The 18,454-nt window shown below is 37.0% G+C and overlaps 2 protein-coding genes across 2 annotated transcripts; one reads left to right on the top strand and one right to left on the bottom strand.

Moving 5' to 3' along the window:
- Positions 1-7,126: 7,126 nt before the first annotated feature.
- Positions 7,127-12,720, top strand: LOC104249046 (ribonuclease H2 subunit A). The gene is made up of 8 exons (XM_009805415.2): positions 7,127-7,363; positions 7,457-7,528; positions 9,279-9,402; positions 9,488-9,575; positions 11,357-11,494; positions 11,594-11,681; positions 11,785-11,905; positions 12,319-12,720. Exons 1-8 carry the CDS (start codon positions 7,279-7,281, stop codon positions 12,494-12,496), a joined length of 894 nt encoding a protein of 297 aa, XP_009803717.1. The 5' UTR covers positions 7,127-7,278; the 3' UTR covers positions 12,497-12,720.
- Positions 12,721-15,973: 3,253 nt separating this feature from the next.
- Positions 15,974-17,889, bottom strand: LOC104249045 (uncharacterized). Its single transcript, XM_009805414.2, has 2 exons — positions 17,603-17,889; positions 15,974-16,526 (listed from the first exon to the last, which is right to left on the bottom strand). Exons 1-2 carry the CDS (start codon positions 17,685-17,687, stop codon positions 16,216-16,218), a joined length of 396 nt encoding a protein of 131 aa, XP_009803716.1. The 5' UTR covers positions 17,688-17,889; the 3' UTR covers positions 15,974-16,215.
- Between the last annotated feature and the right edge of the window lie 565 nt (positions 17,890-18,454).

The raw sequence follows: 18,454 nt of genomic DNA on the forward strand, positions 1-18,454 counted from the left end.
CTCGTAAAAACTCCAAATCAACAACCACCATACCTGGAAGTACCTGGATTTGCACACAAAGTGCAGAGTGTAGTATGAGTATAAACGACCAATGTACCTAATAAGTAACAAAACTAACCTTTGGGCTGAAAGCAGTGACGGGGTCAACCGGTATAGTCCAAATACAAAAATAACATTACATAAATGTAGACATGCTTTCAAGTTCGACATTTTAAGCTCAAAGGGATAAAATATGCCAAGTGTGACTGAAATGAGAAATGATACTTCTCTATCTCTACATGTCAAATATACATGCCATATGTAATGTAATGTGGTGATAAAATCATATGCATACTCTCGGAGTATCAATGCAGTCAGTCCTCCCTGTCACTCAATCCTCACAGCCACTCAGTCCTCATAGTCACTCAATCCTCACAGTCACTCAGTTCTCCCAATCGCTCGACACTCGCACTTAGCACACGCACTCAATAGGAACATGTGCTCACTGCTTATAAGTCAGACTCTGGAGCGGGAGATCCTGCCCAAGCGCTAAAATAAGCCAATCATGGCTTGAATCAACAAAGCCTGAGGCGACGTGCAACCAGATCCCATAAATATCCTCACAATCCGTCCCCCGGCCTCACTCAGTCATCAATCTCTCCAGTCTCTCAGGCTCACAATGTCATGAAAATCATCCCAAAAATGATGATATAGTATATCAATAAATGGTTAGAGACTGAGATATGATATGCAAATGATAGATGTGATTGAGTACATAATTACAAATTAAGCAAGTAATTCAACAACAACATGAACTCTGTGGGTCCCAATAATACCAGCACGTAGCCTAAGAATAATTTGTAATATGAGTCACACAGCTCAGTTTCTTTAACACATAAAGAATACATGGATAATGACAAGATTATTAGACTACACAGCTCTACAAAATCGATTGAGTCATAATTTCTATGGTGCACGCCACACGCCTGTCACTTAGGATGTGCGTCACCTCCACACCAATCACATAACACGTAATTCAGGGATTCATTCTCTTAGAATCAAGTTTAGAAATGCTACTTACCTCAAATCGTGCAAATCTCTACTCCAATAAGCCTTTGCCTCACAAATTGGCCTCTGAACTCCTTGAATCTAGCCTCAAATAAATCGATACAATCAACATGAGCTATAGGAATCAATTCCATATGAAAATACTAAGTTCTTAACCAAAAGTAAAAAAGTCAACTAAAAAATTTAACTCCGAGCCCACGTCTCGGAATCCAACAAAAGTTACAAAATCCGAACACCCATTCAACCACGAGTCTAACCATACCAAATTTACCAAATTTCGACACCAAATTGTCACTCAAATCCCCAAATTTTACTTTCCAACCCCTACTCCAGAACTCCCAAAATTGCACCTTAAAAACACGTAAACTAGGTGGGAAATTAAATGGGTAATCAATATTATTGAATAAAAATGATCAAAAGTGACTTACCTTAAGAAATCACTCAAAACTTCTCTTAAAAATTGCCTTAATCTGAGCTTGTAAAGTCCAAAAATGATAAAAACCTCGGAACCTTTCAATTTTTAAACACTGCCAGTGGTTCCGCTTCTGCGGTCCAAATAGTAGCTTTTGCGGTACCGCTTTTGCAGTAAAAAATCTTCTTCTATGGAAAACACTCAACCCCCGACCTCGCGCACCTGCGGCCAATCTTCTGCATCGGCGGGTGCGATTCTGCGAGAAATCATCCACTTCTGCTGACCTCAGCCTTGTCTCCCATAATTCGCATATGCGGAGACCCTGCCGCATCTACGGGCTCGCAGATGCAGAAATTCCTTCACACGTGCAACCGCTGCCCAACTCTTCCCAGACTGCACCTACAACCATTTCTTCTCTTATGCGGTCATGCACCTGCGACCAATCTTCCGCAGGTGCGATGGTACTAGACATCAACAGCCCAGAAATTTCCCCTAAGTCAAAATCCAATCCGATGTCCATTCAACTCATCCTCGAGGCTCCGAAGACCTTAACCAAATATATCAACAAGTCCTAAGCTATGATGCGAACTTAGTCGAGGACTAAAATCACATCAAACCACACCATAAATACGAATTGCACCCCAATACAAGCCTAATGAAAACTAATGAATTCCAACTTCTACAATTGATGCTGAAACCTATTAAATCAACTCCGATTAACCTCAAATTTTGCACACAAGTCATATATGACACAACGGACCTATTCTAACTTCCGAAACCAAAATCCAACCCAGTAACCACAAAGTCAACTATCGGTCAAACTTTTCAACTCTCCATACTTCCATTTTTTCAACTTTCGTCAATACAAGCCAAAATCAACTATGGACCTCCAAATCACTATTCGGACACACTCCTAAGTCTAAAATCACCCCACAGAGCTATCAGACCAACAAAACTCCATTTCGGATTCATTTACACATAAGTAAACATCTAGTCAACCCTTTCAACCTAAGCTTCCAACATTGGGACTAAGTGTCCCTATTCATTCCGAGACATCCCCAGAACCAAACTAACTACCCCGACAAGTCACATAACTACAATTGAGTATATAATAAGTAGTAAATAGGAGAACGTGGCTACAACACTCAAAATGATCGGCCGAGTCATTACAGTGAACAAACAAGGATATACATAGATTGAAGTTGTTGACCCGTGGTTGCAGCTTAATCCCACACCTTTAATATGGTGCAGAAGAAGAAGAAAGGGGAACTTTTAGAAATGACTATTATTTGGAGGTTTATTGTTGGGCGTAGCTATAATTTAGCTAATTACATTTCGTATCTACTAATTGCTTACCATGGGATGTATGTTAATGTATTTAATTCGGTTGTATACACTGTATTCAATTCACATGTATTCATTCTTATATTTTATATTGTATTCAATTTCACTGTATTAAATTCAGTTGTATTCAGATAATAGAAATTACTCCAAGAAATAGGGTGTATGTCGCTCTATTGAATTCGGTTGTATACACTATATTCAATTCAGCTATATTCATTCTTATTATTTTATATTGTATTCAATTTCACTGTATTCAAACAACAAAAAATTACAAAAAATAATGATATTCGATTGTATTCAATTTACTATATTCATTCGTAGCCGCTTTTACACTATATTCAATTTACTGTATTTAATTCGGTTGAATTCAAACAATAAAAATTCAAAAAATATAGGGACCTACCACAAAAAATAACTTTCATGATACATAAATACAAGCGAAATACAACAAAATTATATGTAAGGCCCCGTGAAATTTCTACTCAAAAAACCGAGCTCTCATTTTTGCGACCCATTATGCGGCCGCATAATAACAATGCGGGGCGCATATCTGCCGCAGAGTGAGTCAGTATGTTGGCCAAATTGAGGACAACTACGCGGCCAATTATGCGATCACATAATCGATATGCGGGCCGCATAGTCATTGCATAACCTCCTTGGGATTTTTGCATAGGGCAGTTTTGCGGTGCATTATGCGACCGCAGAACAGGTATGCGAACCACATATTGGTCGCATACCCGGGAAGAGTATCCAGGTCTGAGGGCCACTTTTGTGGTCCCTTTTGCGGTCCGCATATCAGTTATGCGGTCGCATATGCGACCATAGATCGAGTCGGGGCTCCTATTTTCTAACTTTTAGAACCCGACCCCATTCCGTTAAAATACCCCATTAGATTCTCTTGAGCTAATTTCTACTGTATTTAGAGTGAGAGCAATAGTTCTAGAGGGAGAAAATGATCCTCACCAAGCCTCTACTCAATCCTTGCCCAAATCCTCGAAGATTATCAAGTAAAAGTACTAGTCCTTCGTCCTAAGGGGTAAGAACTTGTGCTCTAACCTTCGATTTCGAAATTCCTACTAAAATAAGTAATTAACAAATGGGTTCATGAGTATAAGGGTTGATTGTCTTGCATGCATGTATGATAAAAGGGTATGGGGATATTGTGAGCTAAGAATGTAACAAATGGGTGTAGGATGATAGAACGTTTTCCCCAAAAGACCTTAAAAATTCACAATGCACACTTAGTATTTGATAATGTGCTCAAGTGAGCTAGAATCTCGATTATCTCTCTAATTGTTGGTTCAACTTATAATTCTCATAAAATAGATCGAAGTGGCTAAGATTTACGTATGTAAGGCTAACCCTCTTCTTCTTAGCGTTGAATTCTTGGTGTCCGAATAGTTGGCGTGAGTTCCGGATTGATCATACTAGATGGATTGCATTAATGTGTTTGGTTGACAGACTTTTGTTCCAAATTGTTCTATGTGTTTACTCTGAAATCATGATAGTTGAGAATGTGATTATGTTTTTCAAGTGTTCTTATCTTTCCTTATGTGTGCCTTATATAATAACCCCTTATCGACATGGATGATGAAGCTATATGAAATAATAAATAAGGGGAAAGACTTGAATTGTAACAATGTATCCGAGTGCCAAGAAATAAACTAATAAAAGAGGTGTGTGGTGCCATGTAATGGAAAAATGGAAAGAAATGTGAACTAAGGAATAATTGAAAGAGGTTATGTCCCAAGTGAGATGGCTTAACCGATCGGGCCGAGATCGGACGCCATGCTGTACACATGGTGGCATTTACATTGGATTTCTGATTATCATTATGGATTTGGATATGTCTCACTTGGGATGGGCTTAGCCGGTCGGGTTGAGACCGGACTCCGTATAAAATCACGATGGCATTATGGGTTATAGCACTTGGAACTAAAGAATATTAACCTAAAGGAATAGAAAGACTTAACTGGAACTATGTGAACCTTATTTGGTGTTTTCCTTATAATCCCGTGAAGTACTTGTTGATGTTATAACTGCCTTCTATTCGTTCACTGTTCATCCTATTAAGAATTGTGTTTTCCTTACATACTAGTACTATTTGACAGTACTAACGTCCCTTTTGCCGGGGGGCGCTACATCTTTAAATGGATGTAGGTGGTTCCGTTGCTGATAGTGCCGATCGCAGATAGTGGTGCTCTCTTTCTCTCTTCACAGTTGTGTTGGTGAGCCCCCATTTCTCCCAGGGGTTTTGTAGTTCTTATTTTGTGTAAATTTTCATATTTTGAGGTATAGCTGGGGCCTTATTGCCGGCATTGTCATTTGGTCTTCTGTATCCTTAGAGACTCTGTAGACGCTTATGTGGGTCATGTACGGGTACCGGAGTGGTCATAGGATCACATTGTATTTTAAAACTTTTCTCCACTAGACTGTCAATTGTATGTACTTTTGGAAACTTAACTATGGTATGTTGTATTTAAGTAAGAATCTAACTAGCAATGTTTATGCATTTATATAACAACTCTCTCTCCCATGTTTAATAATTGGTAATGCATTACTTCTATGGATATAGAATGAGTCGGGTAAGAAATGCTAGATAGACTTGCTCGACCGGGTTCGCTCGGGCGCGCTCCCCGAGGATTGGGGCGTGACATTATACTTGCATTGAAAAAATAGAATACACTCAAAATTGAGTGCATTTATGCAAAATATAATGTATTTGTATCATTTTATGTGACTCAATAACAAAGAAGAGAAGAAAGTTCGCCGGAGATGGCGTCATCCGGCCAAACAAAGCACTATATACGTTGTATTAAAACTAAAAATGAAGACGAACAAAAATTCTACCAGATCTGAGAATAAACTATCACATGTATCTAACAAAATTTGGTCAGGCGAATAGACTTAGATGTGAGATAGAAAGAAGGAGAAGAAGCCATGGATTCTGGCATCTCCGATATGTTAGATCCAAGATCTGGTGAGGTCCCGATCTTCGTCCTCCATTATTTTTGTCACCGGTAATGGACCTATCACGATTTCGTGATTTTCAGATATAGATCTGACGATGGAGATGAGAGAAGGGGGGGGGGGTGAGAGAGAGAGAGAGAGAGAGAGAGAGAGAGAGAGAGAGAGAGAGAGAGAAGAATAGCTGGTTGTTGTACCAAAATCCGGTCAGATAAATACACTCATATATGAGATACAAAGAAGGAGAATGGATTTCGGCATCTCCGTTAGATCCTGATCCGGTGAGGCCTCCGATCTTCCTCTCTATTATTTTCGCCACCGATAATGGACCCATCGCGATTTTGTGATTTTGAGATCTAGATCTGAGGGTGGAGATGAGAGAAGGAAAGAGAGAGGCAACAACCACCTTATATGAATATATTTGAGAAGTTTTACTGGCCGATTATGCAACTGCTTCGTTGGGCTCCGGTAGAGCTCCGCCGAAGAAGATGACTGGCTGAACGACAGCCTTGCCTAGAGCGAAAAGAGAGGGAAAAGGAGAGAGTTGAGTGAAAAGTTGAGGGATCAGTTGTATATATTTGTACTTTGCTATAAAATATAAATAGTGACTATAAATAGTAATATTTTTAAAGTACTTTGGTTTATAATAAAATATGGTGCATTATTTAGCTATAGCATGTAACATTTTCAAGAAGAAGGAGTAGTGTTTTTTGTTCATTATGGACCGGGCCTAAGATCACGTTTAGCCCAGCTGCCTGGGCCTTGTTGGATTGGTTTGCATTTTGCACGAAATACAAAATTGGTTGGTTGACCGAAATTAATTCTATTTGCTAGCAAAAAAATTATATAAAATATGTATATAAACATAATTATATATATAAAAATTATTAAATTACATATTTTTGAAAACGGCTAAAAATATAAAATTTTTCTTGTATTTTGCGAGGACCTATTTTCAACTGCTTAGACTTGAAGTTACAATTGGTCTTTATTAGCCCAATCCGGTTTGGTTAGAGTCCACAATAAAATTATGCTAAATGACTTATAACCTGTTTGGCTAAGCGTTTAAAATTTGCTAAATATGAAAAATGATTTTAGAATATAATTTTGGTAAAAAATAATTTGTATTTGACTAATTAATTTAAAAAGCACATTTAAATATTAATTAATATTTGGTCGAGCTTTTAAAAAATACTTTTAAATATATTTGTCTCAAAAGTAATTTTAAAAAGTACTTTTATTCAAAAGTACCTTTTTTTTCCTTTCTAAATATTTGGCCAAATACTTTAATTTTGAAAAAATAATATTTTTGGTCAAACTGGCTATTATTGTTAAAGCCTGAGGGTTAAAAGAAATACACGAGTTGAAAATGGATAGTCTCGTGGAGAAGTGAGCCCCTTTCTGGCGGGAAGTGAGCAGAGAGAGAGAGAGAGAGAGAGAGAGAGAGAGAGAGAGAGAGGGAATAGGGCAGTGATTGTGAGAGGGGTTTGGGGTGGTGGGCAGCCGAAATGGGTTCCTTAGGACAGCTTCCGATATGGGCATCGAAACCTTGTATCATGGGTATTGACGAAGCTGGTCGCGGTCCTGTTTTAGGTACTCCCTCCTTTATTCATCCCTTCTTTTGCTCTTCACTGACTGCTGGGGGATGCATTTCTGTTTAAATCCTTATCTGCATATGATTTACAGGACCCATGGTGTACGGATGCTTGTACTGTGCACGCTCGTACCAGAAGACTCTTTCCACTTTACAATTTGCAGGTAACTTATTAAGACACTTAGTTCTTTTTTATTTTGTTTTATTTTTGCTACCTGAGCTCACATTTCCAGTTCAAATCCCCGAATAAACGAGGATAATTACAGCAGACTAATATTAGTCAAAATTATAATGGATCCTCGAAATATTGAGTATGTGGATGTACTCTCCTAGGCGTGCTCTATATCAGGGGTTATAATTTTAGATTAGAAAGGATTCCATAGACCAAATAGAGCAGAATGGATATTTAAGATTCATATAGTCTATGTTAACTAGTCTGGATTGAGGCGTAATTCAGGGGCGAAGCCACCTTTTGCTTGTCGAAATATTACGAAAATTTACTTTGTGTATATAAGTAAAATATTAGATTTTAGATGTATATAACATAGATCGAATACCGTTTGTCAGGAAATTTTTTATTTCTTTCAAGTTTGAACACCCTTGGGGAACTTTTTGGCTTCGCCACTGGCGTAATTGTTGTTGTTGATGTTGTTCCGCCTTTACTCTTTGATATACATTGGATTTGGATTTGGATTTGAGTATCTTCTCTAAGGATGCATTGAGTGTTTTAGTTGCTTATATTTGTTTCGGCATGTTTGGCTGCCTACTACTCATTCTTGTTGATGGAGTGTCTGCTTGTTCTTGAGTTTTGATTTGATGATGAAGTGCTGCCAAATGGGCACTGTGCTTGCGCCTTGCAGTTTTTTTAAGACGATAATCAATGTATACTATGTCACATTTCTAATATGCAATCGATTTCTTTCTGACTTACAATTTGGTGCAATGAAGAACTAGTAAACATTTGAAGGAAATGCTGAGCTCAATGTAGAACAAAACTATTGCAGAAACTATTCATCATGCGCATAGTTAGTAGACGCTTCAACAGAAAACAATTTACTTGAATATAAGAATCAGCAGTAAATTTATATGTACTAAAAAAAGAAATGTTCTTCTAGGAGTGTGCCAGCCAGTAAAGGCACACATTTTGTTTGGTGTGCCCCCTCCCAGTAATTTAATTCTATTAATGCTGGTTTTCAGAGCACGCAGCAATATGTGCATTTTGATTTGTTGTAATTATACAAGTGTAATTGAGTTATAACGACGACGTTCAATTGAATAAGCCTCTGATTTCATCGTATCTAGGTTTATCATGTTTTGGATGTTTATAGGTTTTGCGATGATTAACAGTGTTAGAAGTTGCCATATCAACTGTCCATGAGGTTTATCTTCTACTAGGAGTAGACACAACTAACTCAAACGGTTATCTATCTAAACACGGTCTCTCAATTGGCATCTCTTCATTCCTCTTTTTTTTCTGTTATACTCAAGTGACTGCACCTTTCTCATTGCTTCTTGAGACTGTTGGGGTTTGTTTTCTTTTTTCTCAACTCAGAGAAAGTGAGCATCACTATTTCAGTTTTCATATTTGTTCATTTCTCTTTTCCTTTCCTTTCTTCCTATTGGGTCTGTGATAACTGAATCCACATAGAGGTGTTGCGTATAGAATTATAAGACTTCCTTCCTTAAAGTGCGAAGATGATCGTTTAAAATTTTACAGCAAATCTTCAGCTGGGTGAATGTAACAAAAAGAAGCTATATATCCTGATTAAATTGTTAGAGAAAATACTGGATGATTGGCATTAGATTTCATGTTGTTTTCTCTACATATAACAAATAACTATATTACCTGCAAATTTCTTTCATGTTCATGCAGACTCAAGAACTTGTTTTTCTTTTTTGGGATAAACAATACAGACTCGAAGACTTTGAAAGAAGAGAAGAGGGAAGAATTATTCGAGGAATTAAAGACAAATGAATCCATCGGATGGGCGGTTGATGTAATAGATCCAAGAGATCTCTCAGCCAAGATGTTAAAGAAGTTTGTACATAACTCTCTTTTGGTTTATCATACTCCAATTTTATCAACTCCTCACATATTTTTTTTCTTTTCTACTTGTTGACAGAACCAAAATAAATCTTAATGAAATATCACATAATTCTGCAATTGGCCTTGTAAGGAAGGCACTGGACCTTGGCGTTCTTTTAACTGAGGTAAACTTATCTTATTTTGAATTCGATAGACTTGCCTCCCTTGAAGATGTCTATGCTGCATAGACTAGTGTTTTCTTTTAGCAAAAGGGGAAACTTACATTTTCGTGGAATATGTGTACGTCCAACTTCCAGACCCCACTAGTGGGATTATACTGGGTGGTTGTTGTTGTTGTTATGTGTACGTCCAACTTAGTTTGTCCCAGTTTTTACTGAAAATTGGTGCAGAAGAAGATATGCCCCTTCTTGTTTGGGGGGTGGGGGTGAAGTAAGGAAATAATAATATAAATTATAGAGAGTCAAGGAAGGACTTCAGGTGCATTTACTATGCTATATGAGGCTTTGGGCTTAAGAATTATCCCTTTTGCTCTACAAACAAACATGGGAATCCAACAGAATGATAGGGTGATTTCTGGTGGTAAAGTCGGTGTCTATCAAACAACTCCGACTCAAGTTGGTCATATGGAACACCACACCATAAAAGAAGAGAAAGGGATAGGTTGAATAACTTGAATCATGTTGGTAGAGCCAAACCTACCAACTCTGTAGTGATGCTGATCAGAAAACTGATTACTCACTGTTACTCTATCAGATCTGTTTACAACATACCACTCAGCTCTCCAACTTCTTTCCCTGGTTGTGCTGCTTGTGTTCGGGAGACTATTATGGTGCTGACTACCAGCTAACTCTACATTCAACCTTCCGACTTTGTTTCCTGGTGTATTTGATGCTTTGGTTGATGGTTGAATAAAAAGTTAAATGTGTGTCCTACCACTCCTGATTCCACCCAATCCCCAGTAAGAGAACAAAATAAGGAACGGAGAAGAGAAGAATGAGAATTTCTGTTTTATGGCTCCTGTTTCTTTTTCGCTAGTTAGCGTACATAGAGATCCTGTTCTCTGACTGTTAAGAGAGGGGAAAGAAAAACTGAAATATATCAGATAGAGGAACTTTACTTCAACTATCTTTGCTATTTTAACCAAAATATAAATCAATCAATCCCAAACTAGTTGAGTTCGGCTACAGGATGCACAACTGATTTAGAGGATTCATCATAATTAGACTATTTTTATGTTGTTCGTCTACTCACAACAAACTCTCCTCCTTTATTTGGGCTTGAGACCGACTATGCTTTGCATAGCTCACATTGGCAAAGTTATTCTAACCAAAATAAAATAAATCTGCCTCGTTCAGCTCCGGATATCTACAGGCTATCTTTTTCTTAATTGACAAACTTATGTACCAGCTTCTGAAATCCAACCTCTAGCCAGTTTGCTATACTTGATAGATGAGGCTGCGATGTACATAACATATCGCTGGAACAAAGCTCTTTTATGTCAAAATTTAAGACCACATACTCAACCAGACTAAACTGTTTGCATTTTACCTAGCTCTTAGCAGCTCCAAGCTCAACCTAGAGTCCTACAGGTGATGGCATCTTTTGTCCACATATACTGGTTAGACCTCAACATTTCCAAATTTACTTTTTCAGAATGCAACATTCTCCTCTTGTGCATGCCGCGCTCTCTCTGCCACAAACAACCCAGTATATCTAACCAAAAAATATAGCTTCCTTGATTTTGGTCATCACACCTTTACTTTTGTTAGTATACTATATGATATAAATTGCTCCAGAAGACATAAACATCAGTAGTTTTCCTGGATGCCTGTACTTCTCTAAGAAGCAAAAAGGAAACAAATAACATTTACAAATGAAGTATATATTTTACTCCACAAGTTATTTAGACATTGTCAGAAGCAATGCACTAATAAATCCATTTCAGGTTTATGTGGATACTGTCGGTGATCCCGAAAAGTATAGAGTGAAGCTCTCTGAAATATTTCCAGCAATCAAATTTGTTGTTGCAAAAAAAGCTGACAGTCTTTACCCCGTCGTAAGTGGAGCCAGTATTGTTGCAAAGGTGATTTGGGATCTGCCACTTTGTCTCGCTCTATTCATCTTCCTTTGTAAGACTAGAATCTGAAAGTAAAATTTGATGTCATTTTGAACCATCTTTCAGGTTACTAGGGACCGAGCCTTGCGGGATTGGGTGCTTGATGAAACTGCTGAGAACATGCAAAGGAACTTTGGATCTGGATATCCTGGAGGTATTTTTTACTTCCATTCAGTTAAAGTTGGGATGATATGTTGCTAGATTCTAATATCTTACTCAAAATGGACGGGCAATTTGGCATCCATTTTTGCCGGTAGATCCTGAGACAAAAGCTTGGCTGGATCATCACAAACATGGAGTTTTTGGGTTCCCAACCTTGGTCCGTTTCAGCTGGGGAACATGTAATTCATACTCCAAGGATAATGTTGAAGTACTATGGTGAGTCCATTTATAAATCCCATAAAACATTTCACATGATTAAACTTTAATATGCAATTGGAGCATGCAGGGATCCTTGTATTTATCATCTCATATTTTTTCTTTCTCCTGAAATCCCTCTTGTGTGGTTAATCATATCAATCAGTTTATTTTTCCCCTCTAAATCTTTTCATTTGCTGGCCTATAACCATTGGAAATTTGTCAGGATAAGAAACATTCTTTAAAAGAAAGAAAAAGCATCCTCGTCTCTATTGAGCTATTCTTCTGATAGGTGTCCTCTACGGCTCTTTAATAGAGAGTTGGAACTTGGAAATGAGTGAGAGCTAAATAAGTTTTTCCTACTTCAACATAGGCAGTTCAAGCCATATTGCTATTATTCTTTAATGTGGATCCCTTTTATGTGGTTTCCATAGGGAATCTGATGCCAATGATGAAGATGAATCCAACGGAAGAGCTAGTAAGCGGCAGGTGAAGCTAACTGATATTGGTTTCACAGGTGTAAAGAGGAGAAGTGAAGATATCGAGTCAAGTGGGAAAGGTCGTTGCAAATTCTTCCAAGCTCGTAAGCTTGAACTCCTCTCACAGTTTTGAAGGACACAATTCACAGTTTTTCATAGGATGAGAACCGTTGCTTCAAACCTCATTCATCTAATCTAAACTAGAACAGTGAAATTGGTTCCTTCGACATCCTTTCCGGATGGTGATTAGATTACTTTGTTAAATACCTGCTAGCTGATTGAAAAAAGTGTTGACCAGATTTGTAAAATGTCATAACATCATTTAGGATTATTCATACTTTTTCTCTCTGGATACCACAGTTTTTGTACTCGCCGAGTCCAGCTTGCAGCTCCTGGAATATCTTCTGCTTTCTGCAGACAAATAGCATCTTAAAGAACTACAATCATCCCATTTTTCATTGTCATATTTCACATAGGTTAAACTCCTTATTACATCTCAGATAGGATGTAGCTGCTGAATTTTCCCGGTGCGTATACCCAGATCTGTCTCGTTCATTAAAAAAAATAATCAAATGTGCACAGGGCTGTCCTTTAATCGAATGACGTATTTGTTCCTTTTTTTCTTTCTTTTTCAGAGTATAGGGTGCTAGATGATCTTTATAATGGTTAGATATCTAATGGCGTTGTCCTAGGAATGAGTTGACAACTACTCCTATAGTTCTTAGATTCCCAGATCAATCAGGTAGAAAAAGCATTTAGTATTGGCCATTCTTACCAAATATCCAAGTGTAAATGGAGACCTATCTTGATTAACCTGAGGTATCATACTTTTGGACTTTTCTTACTCAGAATCACTTATATTATATGTTATTTCATACCGAGGCGGAGCCAAGATTTTAACTTTATGGTTTATGAATGTTAGAATGATGACTTCAAGTGCTTATAACTGGGTTCTAAATTTAATATTTGTACATATTTAATGAATTCCTTAACACAAATACATTGTTTGAGCGAAGTTTCAGGGTTCGGCTGAACTCGTAGCTGGGCTTCTTTTCATGTGTGGTGTTTGATGTATCTTCTTTCCACATACCTTGCTTCTAGCTTTAGAACTCAGATACAAAAGGACAGTTCCACCTCATTGAGGATTTCTTCACGTTTAGGCACCCTTAATCTAAAGCGAGAATGAGTTGTTTGAAACATTTCTGGGCTTATTTCTCTTAAGTTTATGATCCACAAACGTTTGAAAGTAGCTTCTCTATGTTTTGTCTTCACAACTGTCCTTAAATTTTCGCCCTTTATTCCCCGAACAATCTCTATGTCTGGATATTTTGGAGTTAAATACTTGATTCTGAGCATGAATTTTAGATGTGGAAAGAAATGACCTATACTATATGCCAAGTTTGAATTTTCTGCTTAAGGTTATGTTGCACATTTAAATCAAAGTATGCATCGGATGAGAATAAGTTATTTTCAAATCTTGAACTTTGAGTAGATATTGTGGAGAAATCATATATCAATTCTCTTCTGGTGAAAGGAATAAAAGAAGAGGAGTTCCAACAGGGAAAGTAAAATATTTGTTTAGGAAGTATAAGCAAGAAGAATTAAGTATAAAAATAGGTAAGTTACTCTGCGATGAAAGTCGTTTTTCAGGAAAATATATTGCATAAAAAAAAGTTATTTTTCTAGTATTTGATTACTAAAAAACTTCTCCGAGAAAAATCATTTTTCATCACAAGGGGAAAGATGACTCTTCACGCTTATTGACGAAAGTTATTTTCCTTATAACTGGGAGACAAAAAGGAGGAAGGATGGATTTTCACTTCCCTTCTATATCAAACATTTGAAGGTGAAGGATCTTACTTGTTGAACCTAACATAGGCAGGTACTTTGAACAAATCACTATTAAATTCAAAAGGCACATTACCTTTGACTGCTGGAAGAAAAGATAGAGACTCCACATTTCCCACCACTAGAAGGAATGAATCTCACAAGCATTTTCTCATTTCTTGATGAATTAGAACTAAGTACCACAAATCTATGGCTGGAAAGCATAGGCAGAATCAGGATTTCACTTTATGCTAATAACTGATTTCTAAATTTGATATATGTATATATTTAATGAACTTTTTAATACGAATACGCTCTTTGTGCAAAAACTTCTGGGTTCGGCTGAATCCGTATCTGGACTTCCAGCTCCACCCTCCCGAAAAGTTAGGTGCAGAGTACTATTTAGTTTCTTGATTCCTATCTCTTTTAGTATTCATTCCAATAAAAGATGATAACTAACTATGACAAAAAACAAAAGGGTAGATTGATTCTTTTAGAACAAAGTAGCAGATGGGGCACGTCTGTCTACTAATCTAAGTAGGAAAATACATGCACTTGCCTATGAGTTAGGTTTAAAACCTAAAAGGGAAAGGTTAGTTTATATAGATAATGCCTTTGAATTCAAAACAGGATAAAAAGAAAGCTTAGAAAACGTATAATCTGATGTGTATTTCTTATAAAAATGCAGTGGACTATAATTGGATGGCTTATATATACTACTCTTTGACATAATAAGTTTATAGTAGTTGGTGTTAGGCAATTGGGGCATCTTGATTTTCACCTATGGTATGGGTTTCCTAGTATTCTAGAAATATAGCAGATGCTGATGAAGTTGTCCACTTGATTTAACTTTAAAGATTCCTTGGAGAAGTGATTGGAACATCTGTCCTTTTGTGGTAAAATTCATGATAATCAGGATATATTACTTTTTGACTTCGAGCGGAGCGTTTATCGGAAACATCGTCTTTTACCTTCTCAAGGTCTCAAGGTAGGAGTAAGGTCTGCGTACATATTACCCTCCCCAAATCCCATTTGTGGAACCCCATTTGTGCAATTACACTGGGCTTGCTGTTGTTGTTGAGGGACTTTCTGAATAATCTATACACTATTCCTCACTCAGTATTTATATCAAACCAATAAATGCAAGACACATATCTTACATGAACACATTTATTACTTAATCATAATTACATTATGTTCTTACTTTACTTTTTAATTACAACAACAACATACCCAATATTATCCTACAACGTGAGATTTGGAGAGGATAGTGTGTATGCAGACCTTACCCCTACCTTGTGAGGATAGAGAGACTGAAAGCATAAGCACCACATTAATGAAAAATATAGATAAGAAGGGACAGTATCAAAAAGACATATAAAAGTAAAATAAAAACAAGACAGCAAGGTGATCAACAATGAAGGAAAATAATAGTTAGTCCTAAAAACCTACCACCAACAGAAAGCGAGACTGCGTGCCAATAATGCTGACTTCACTTTTTATCTATTAAATTTAAATTATTTGGTTTAACCAAATAAAATAAAAATAAGGGAAAATCACAATCTTGTCATGCTTATTTTGTATACTTTTTTTTTCTTTCGATAAAAGTAGTGTCTGAATCAGTTTACATTGCATTCAAATAGTTACAAATCTTGAACTTCTCATAACTCCTAAGGTCTATTAAACTAGTTCTCAACAAGTTATTCCACTTTTCATTGTTATCAGCTAGTATCAATCGATAGGTAAATGAATAGAACCGCAGAAAAAAAGAAGAAAAATAAGCTGATAAAATCCTGAATACAGAACTATAAAGCTTATCCAATCAACATGTTATACAATGGAAGTTTTGTAGGAAAAAAAAGGAAACAAAAAGACATAAACATCCTAATACATCCACAACTAATCAAAGTTGAAACAAACAGAGTACACAACAATCACTAGACAGATTTGACCCAATGTCATATAGGCCAAAGGCTCAAAACGAGACGAGTCAGGGATTCAGAATGACTACGTTGTACTCTCTTTTTACTCAATAAACACAGGGTCTTTAAGTACAATGCAAGCGAAGAACATTGCAGCGACGAAGGCTAGATATTCATTGTGGTTTCCGTGGCAGCTTGCAGCACCGCGATGGTGATTGTGGTGAGCATTTGCAGCGTAAATTGGTATGACATTCGACGATCCCTGATTCGAAGGAGATCGAGATTCTTCCCCTCCATTTCCTCCTTTACCACCAAAATGAGCTTCAGTATGGCCATATTTGCTGTTAACATCTATTGCTGTCTTTTCATGAACATTATGATTATTAAGTTGTTCTGCTACTACTTCTTTGCTATCTGCAAAATAGAAGATTTTTATGAATTAAGAATTCTGTAGTACACATTAATTACACTCATCAGCTGAAATCCTCATATACCATCATATTTGTAATAGTAAGAAATTGAGCACCTCAATAAGGTACAGAAAGACAGAGCCCCTATCTTCCAGTGTGGCAGAACCAGAAATTCTAGCAAGGGGAATAGAAAAAGCAAGAGCAGCACACTTGGGACTCAAACCTATTACTACTTAAAAGTAATTTTAAGTTACCCATAAGATAATTTAAAATCACTCCGAAACTCATGCGAGCCCCTCGGGACTCCTCCAATTTCCAAACTATCTCGGCAAGTCCAAATACCCTATATAACCTTGTCACTACACTAGAAACTTTTTTTATGTTAAGTAAATTTAACAATTTATATATATACAAATATGATTATTTTTTCCTACTTACACAATATAATTTTTCGGCGGAATCCCATTAAACTTCCTGTGTTACTTTAGCTCCTCCCCCACCCCTCGAGGAAAGTGACAGTTGGTTTAGAATATGGTTTTTATACACAATATATGGAATATTAGGAAACTATATTTTTTCATCAAAATAATATAATCCAACACCTTTTTGTGTGTGACCTTCTACCAACTTTTTTTTCTTGATTACTCTCTAAAGAACTCCAAAGCAAAAGCTAGTGCTATTGGGAAATCGAATTTGTCCCGGGGGGTGGGTGGGCGGGGGCACTTTTCCTACTGTATGATTCAGATGACAAGTAAAAGTCCATATCCCTTTACTAAAACAAGGTAAAACACAAAGTTTGCCTTTCATTAAGTAATTGGATTGCCTATGAATCAAATAATGAAAATCAGAACTTCAACTATTTGAGTTAAATAGAGAACAACAACAATAATAACATATACAGTATAATTTCACGAGTGGGGTCTGTAGAGGATAATATATACGCATACCTTACCCTTAACTTGCGAAGGTAAAGAGACTGAGTTAAACAGAAAAGAAACAGTAAATTTGAACAAATAAGGTGTAATGAAAGAGGAAAAGGGTATAAATTAAAGGGCTTAGATAGAGATGAAGAAGAAGTACCAGAAGGCAAAATCTTGGCCAGATATAAACCACATGAAAAGTAGAAGGCCAAAAGGAGCATTACTATCATTTTCTTGGTTCCCATTGAAGAACTCCCATGCGGAGAGCTTGATCTTATTCTCTTGTATTCTTTCCTACAGCCTTAAGCTATGATTTAAGTCACTATTTATAGCCTTTGTTTATTCTTCCTGAATTGATCTTCTCACTAAAAAGAAACACTTTATATTAAAGTTAGAAAAGACAATAATTTCTTTGCTTGTCAAGAGTATGATCTTATCAGTAGTAGTAAAAAGATTTGATAAGTGGGGACTGAATATTAGTGGTACGAATCTTAGGACACGGTTTTATGTCTCTACAATTATTGAATTGCCTAAACCAACGGCATTATCAAAATTCTTAAGTGACGATTTGACTTAACGAAATTTAAGAAAAAAAATATTTTCGATACATATATTTGTGTGCCTATAAATCATCTTATTAATGATAAAATAAGGCTATATTGTGGTTCGGACCCGGGCCTAAATGGGCCAAACAGGCCGGCCCAAACGGGCTTGGGCTTAGGCGGGCCGGGCTGAGGCGGTCCCGGACCAAACGGTTCCCGGCCTAACGGGCCAAATAAGTGGAACCGGCCCACTGCGGTCCTAAGCCCACATGGCAATATCTTTCTTAGTCTTCCTCCCCCAATGGAACGAGCACAACATGATACTAATACCACCATTAAAAGGAAAAAAAAACTAAGGAAGATGTGCCAAAATACTAGTTACATATTAGTCTATGTATTATCTCTAACAAATCTCATAAATCCTTCAAGGTCCGTTGGAATTTTCGTTGGGGGTGCTGGAAAAGAAGCTT

The sequence above is a fragment of the Nicotiana sylvestris genome, chromosome 5 (genome assembly GCF_000393655.2).
Source record: "Nicotiana sylvestris chromosome 5, ASM39365v2, whole genome shotgun sequence".
Taxonomy (NCBI): Eukaryota; Viridiplantae; Streptophyta; class Magnoliopsida; order Solanales; family Solanaceae; genus Nicotiana; species Nicotiana sylvestris.

Excerpts from the sequence above, each read along its gene's own strand:
- LOC104249046 (XM_009805415.2), top strand. The coding sequence starts at position 7,279 with ATGGGTTCCTTAGGACAGCTTCCGATATGGGCATCGAAACCTTGTATC. Across the intron at positions 7,364-7,456 it reads TGGTCGCGGTCCTGTTTTAG|GACCCATGGTGTACGGATGC; the intron begins GTACTCCCTCCT and ends TATGATTTACAG. Across the intron at positions 7,529-9,278 it reads TTCCACTTTACAATTTGCAG|ACTCGAAGACTTTGAAAGAA; the intron begins GTAACTTATTAA and ends TAAACAATACAG.
- LOC104249045 (XM_009805414.2), bottom strand. The coding sequence starts at position 17,687 with ATGGGAACCAAGAAAATGATAGTAATGCTCCTTTTGGCCTTCTACTTT. Across the intron at positions 16,527-17,602 it reads GGCCAAGATTTTGCCTTCTG|ATAGCAAAGAAGTAGTAGCA; the intron begins GTACTTCTTCTT and ends TCTATTTTGCAG.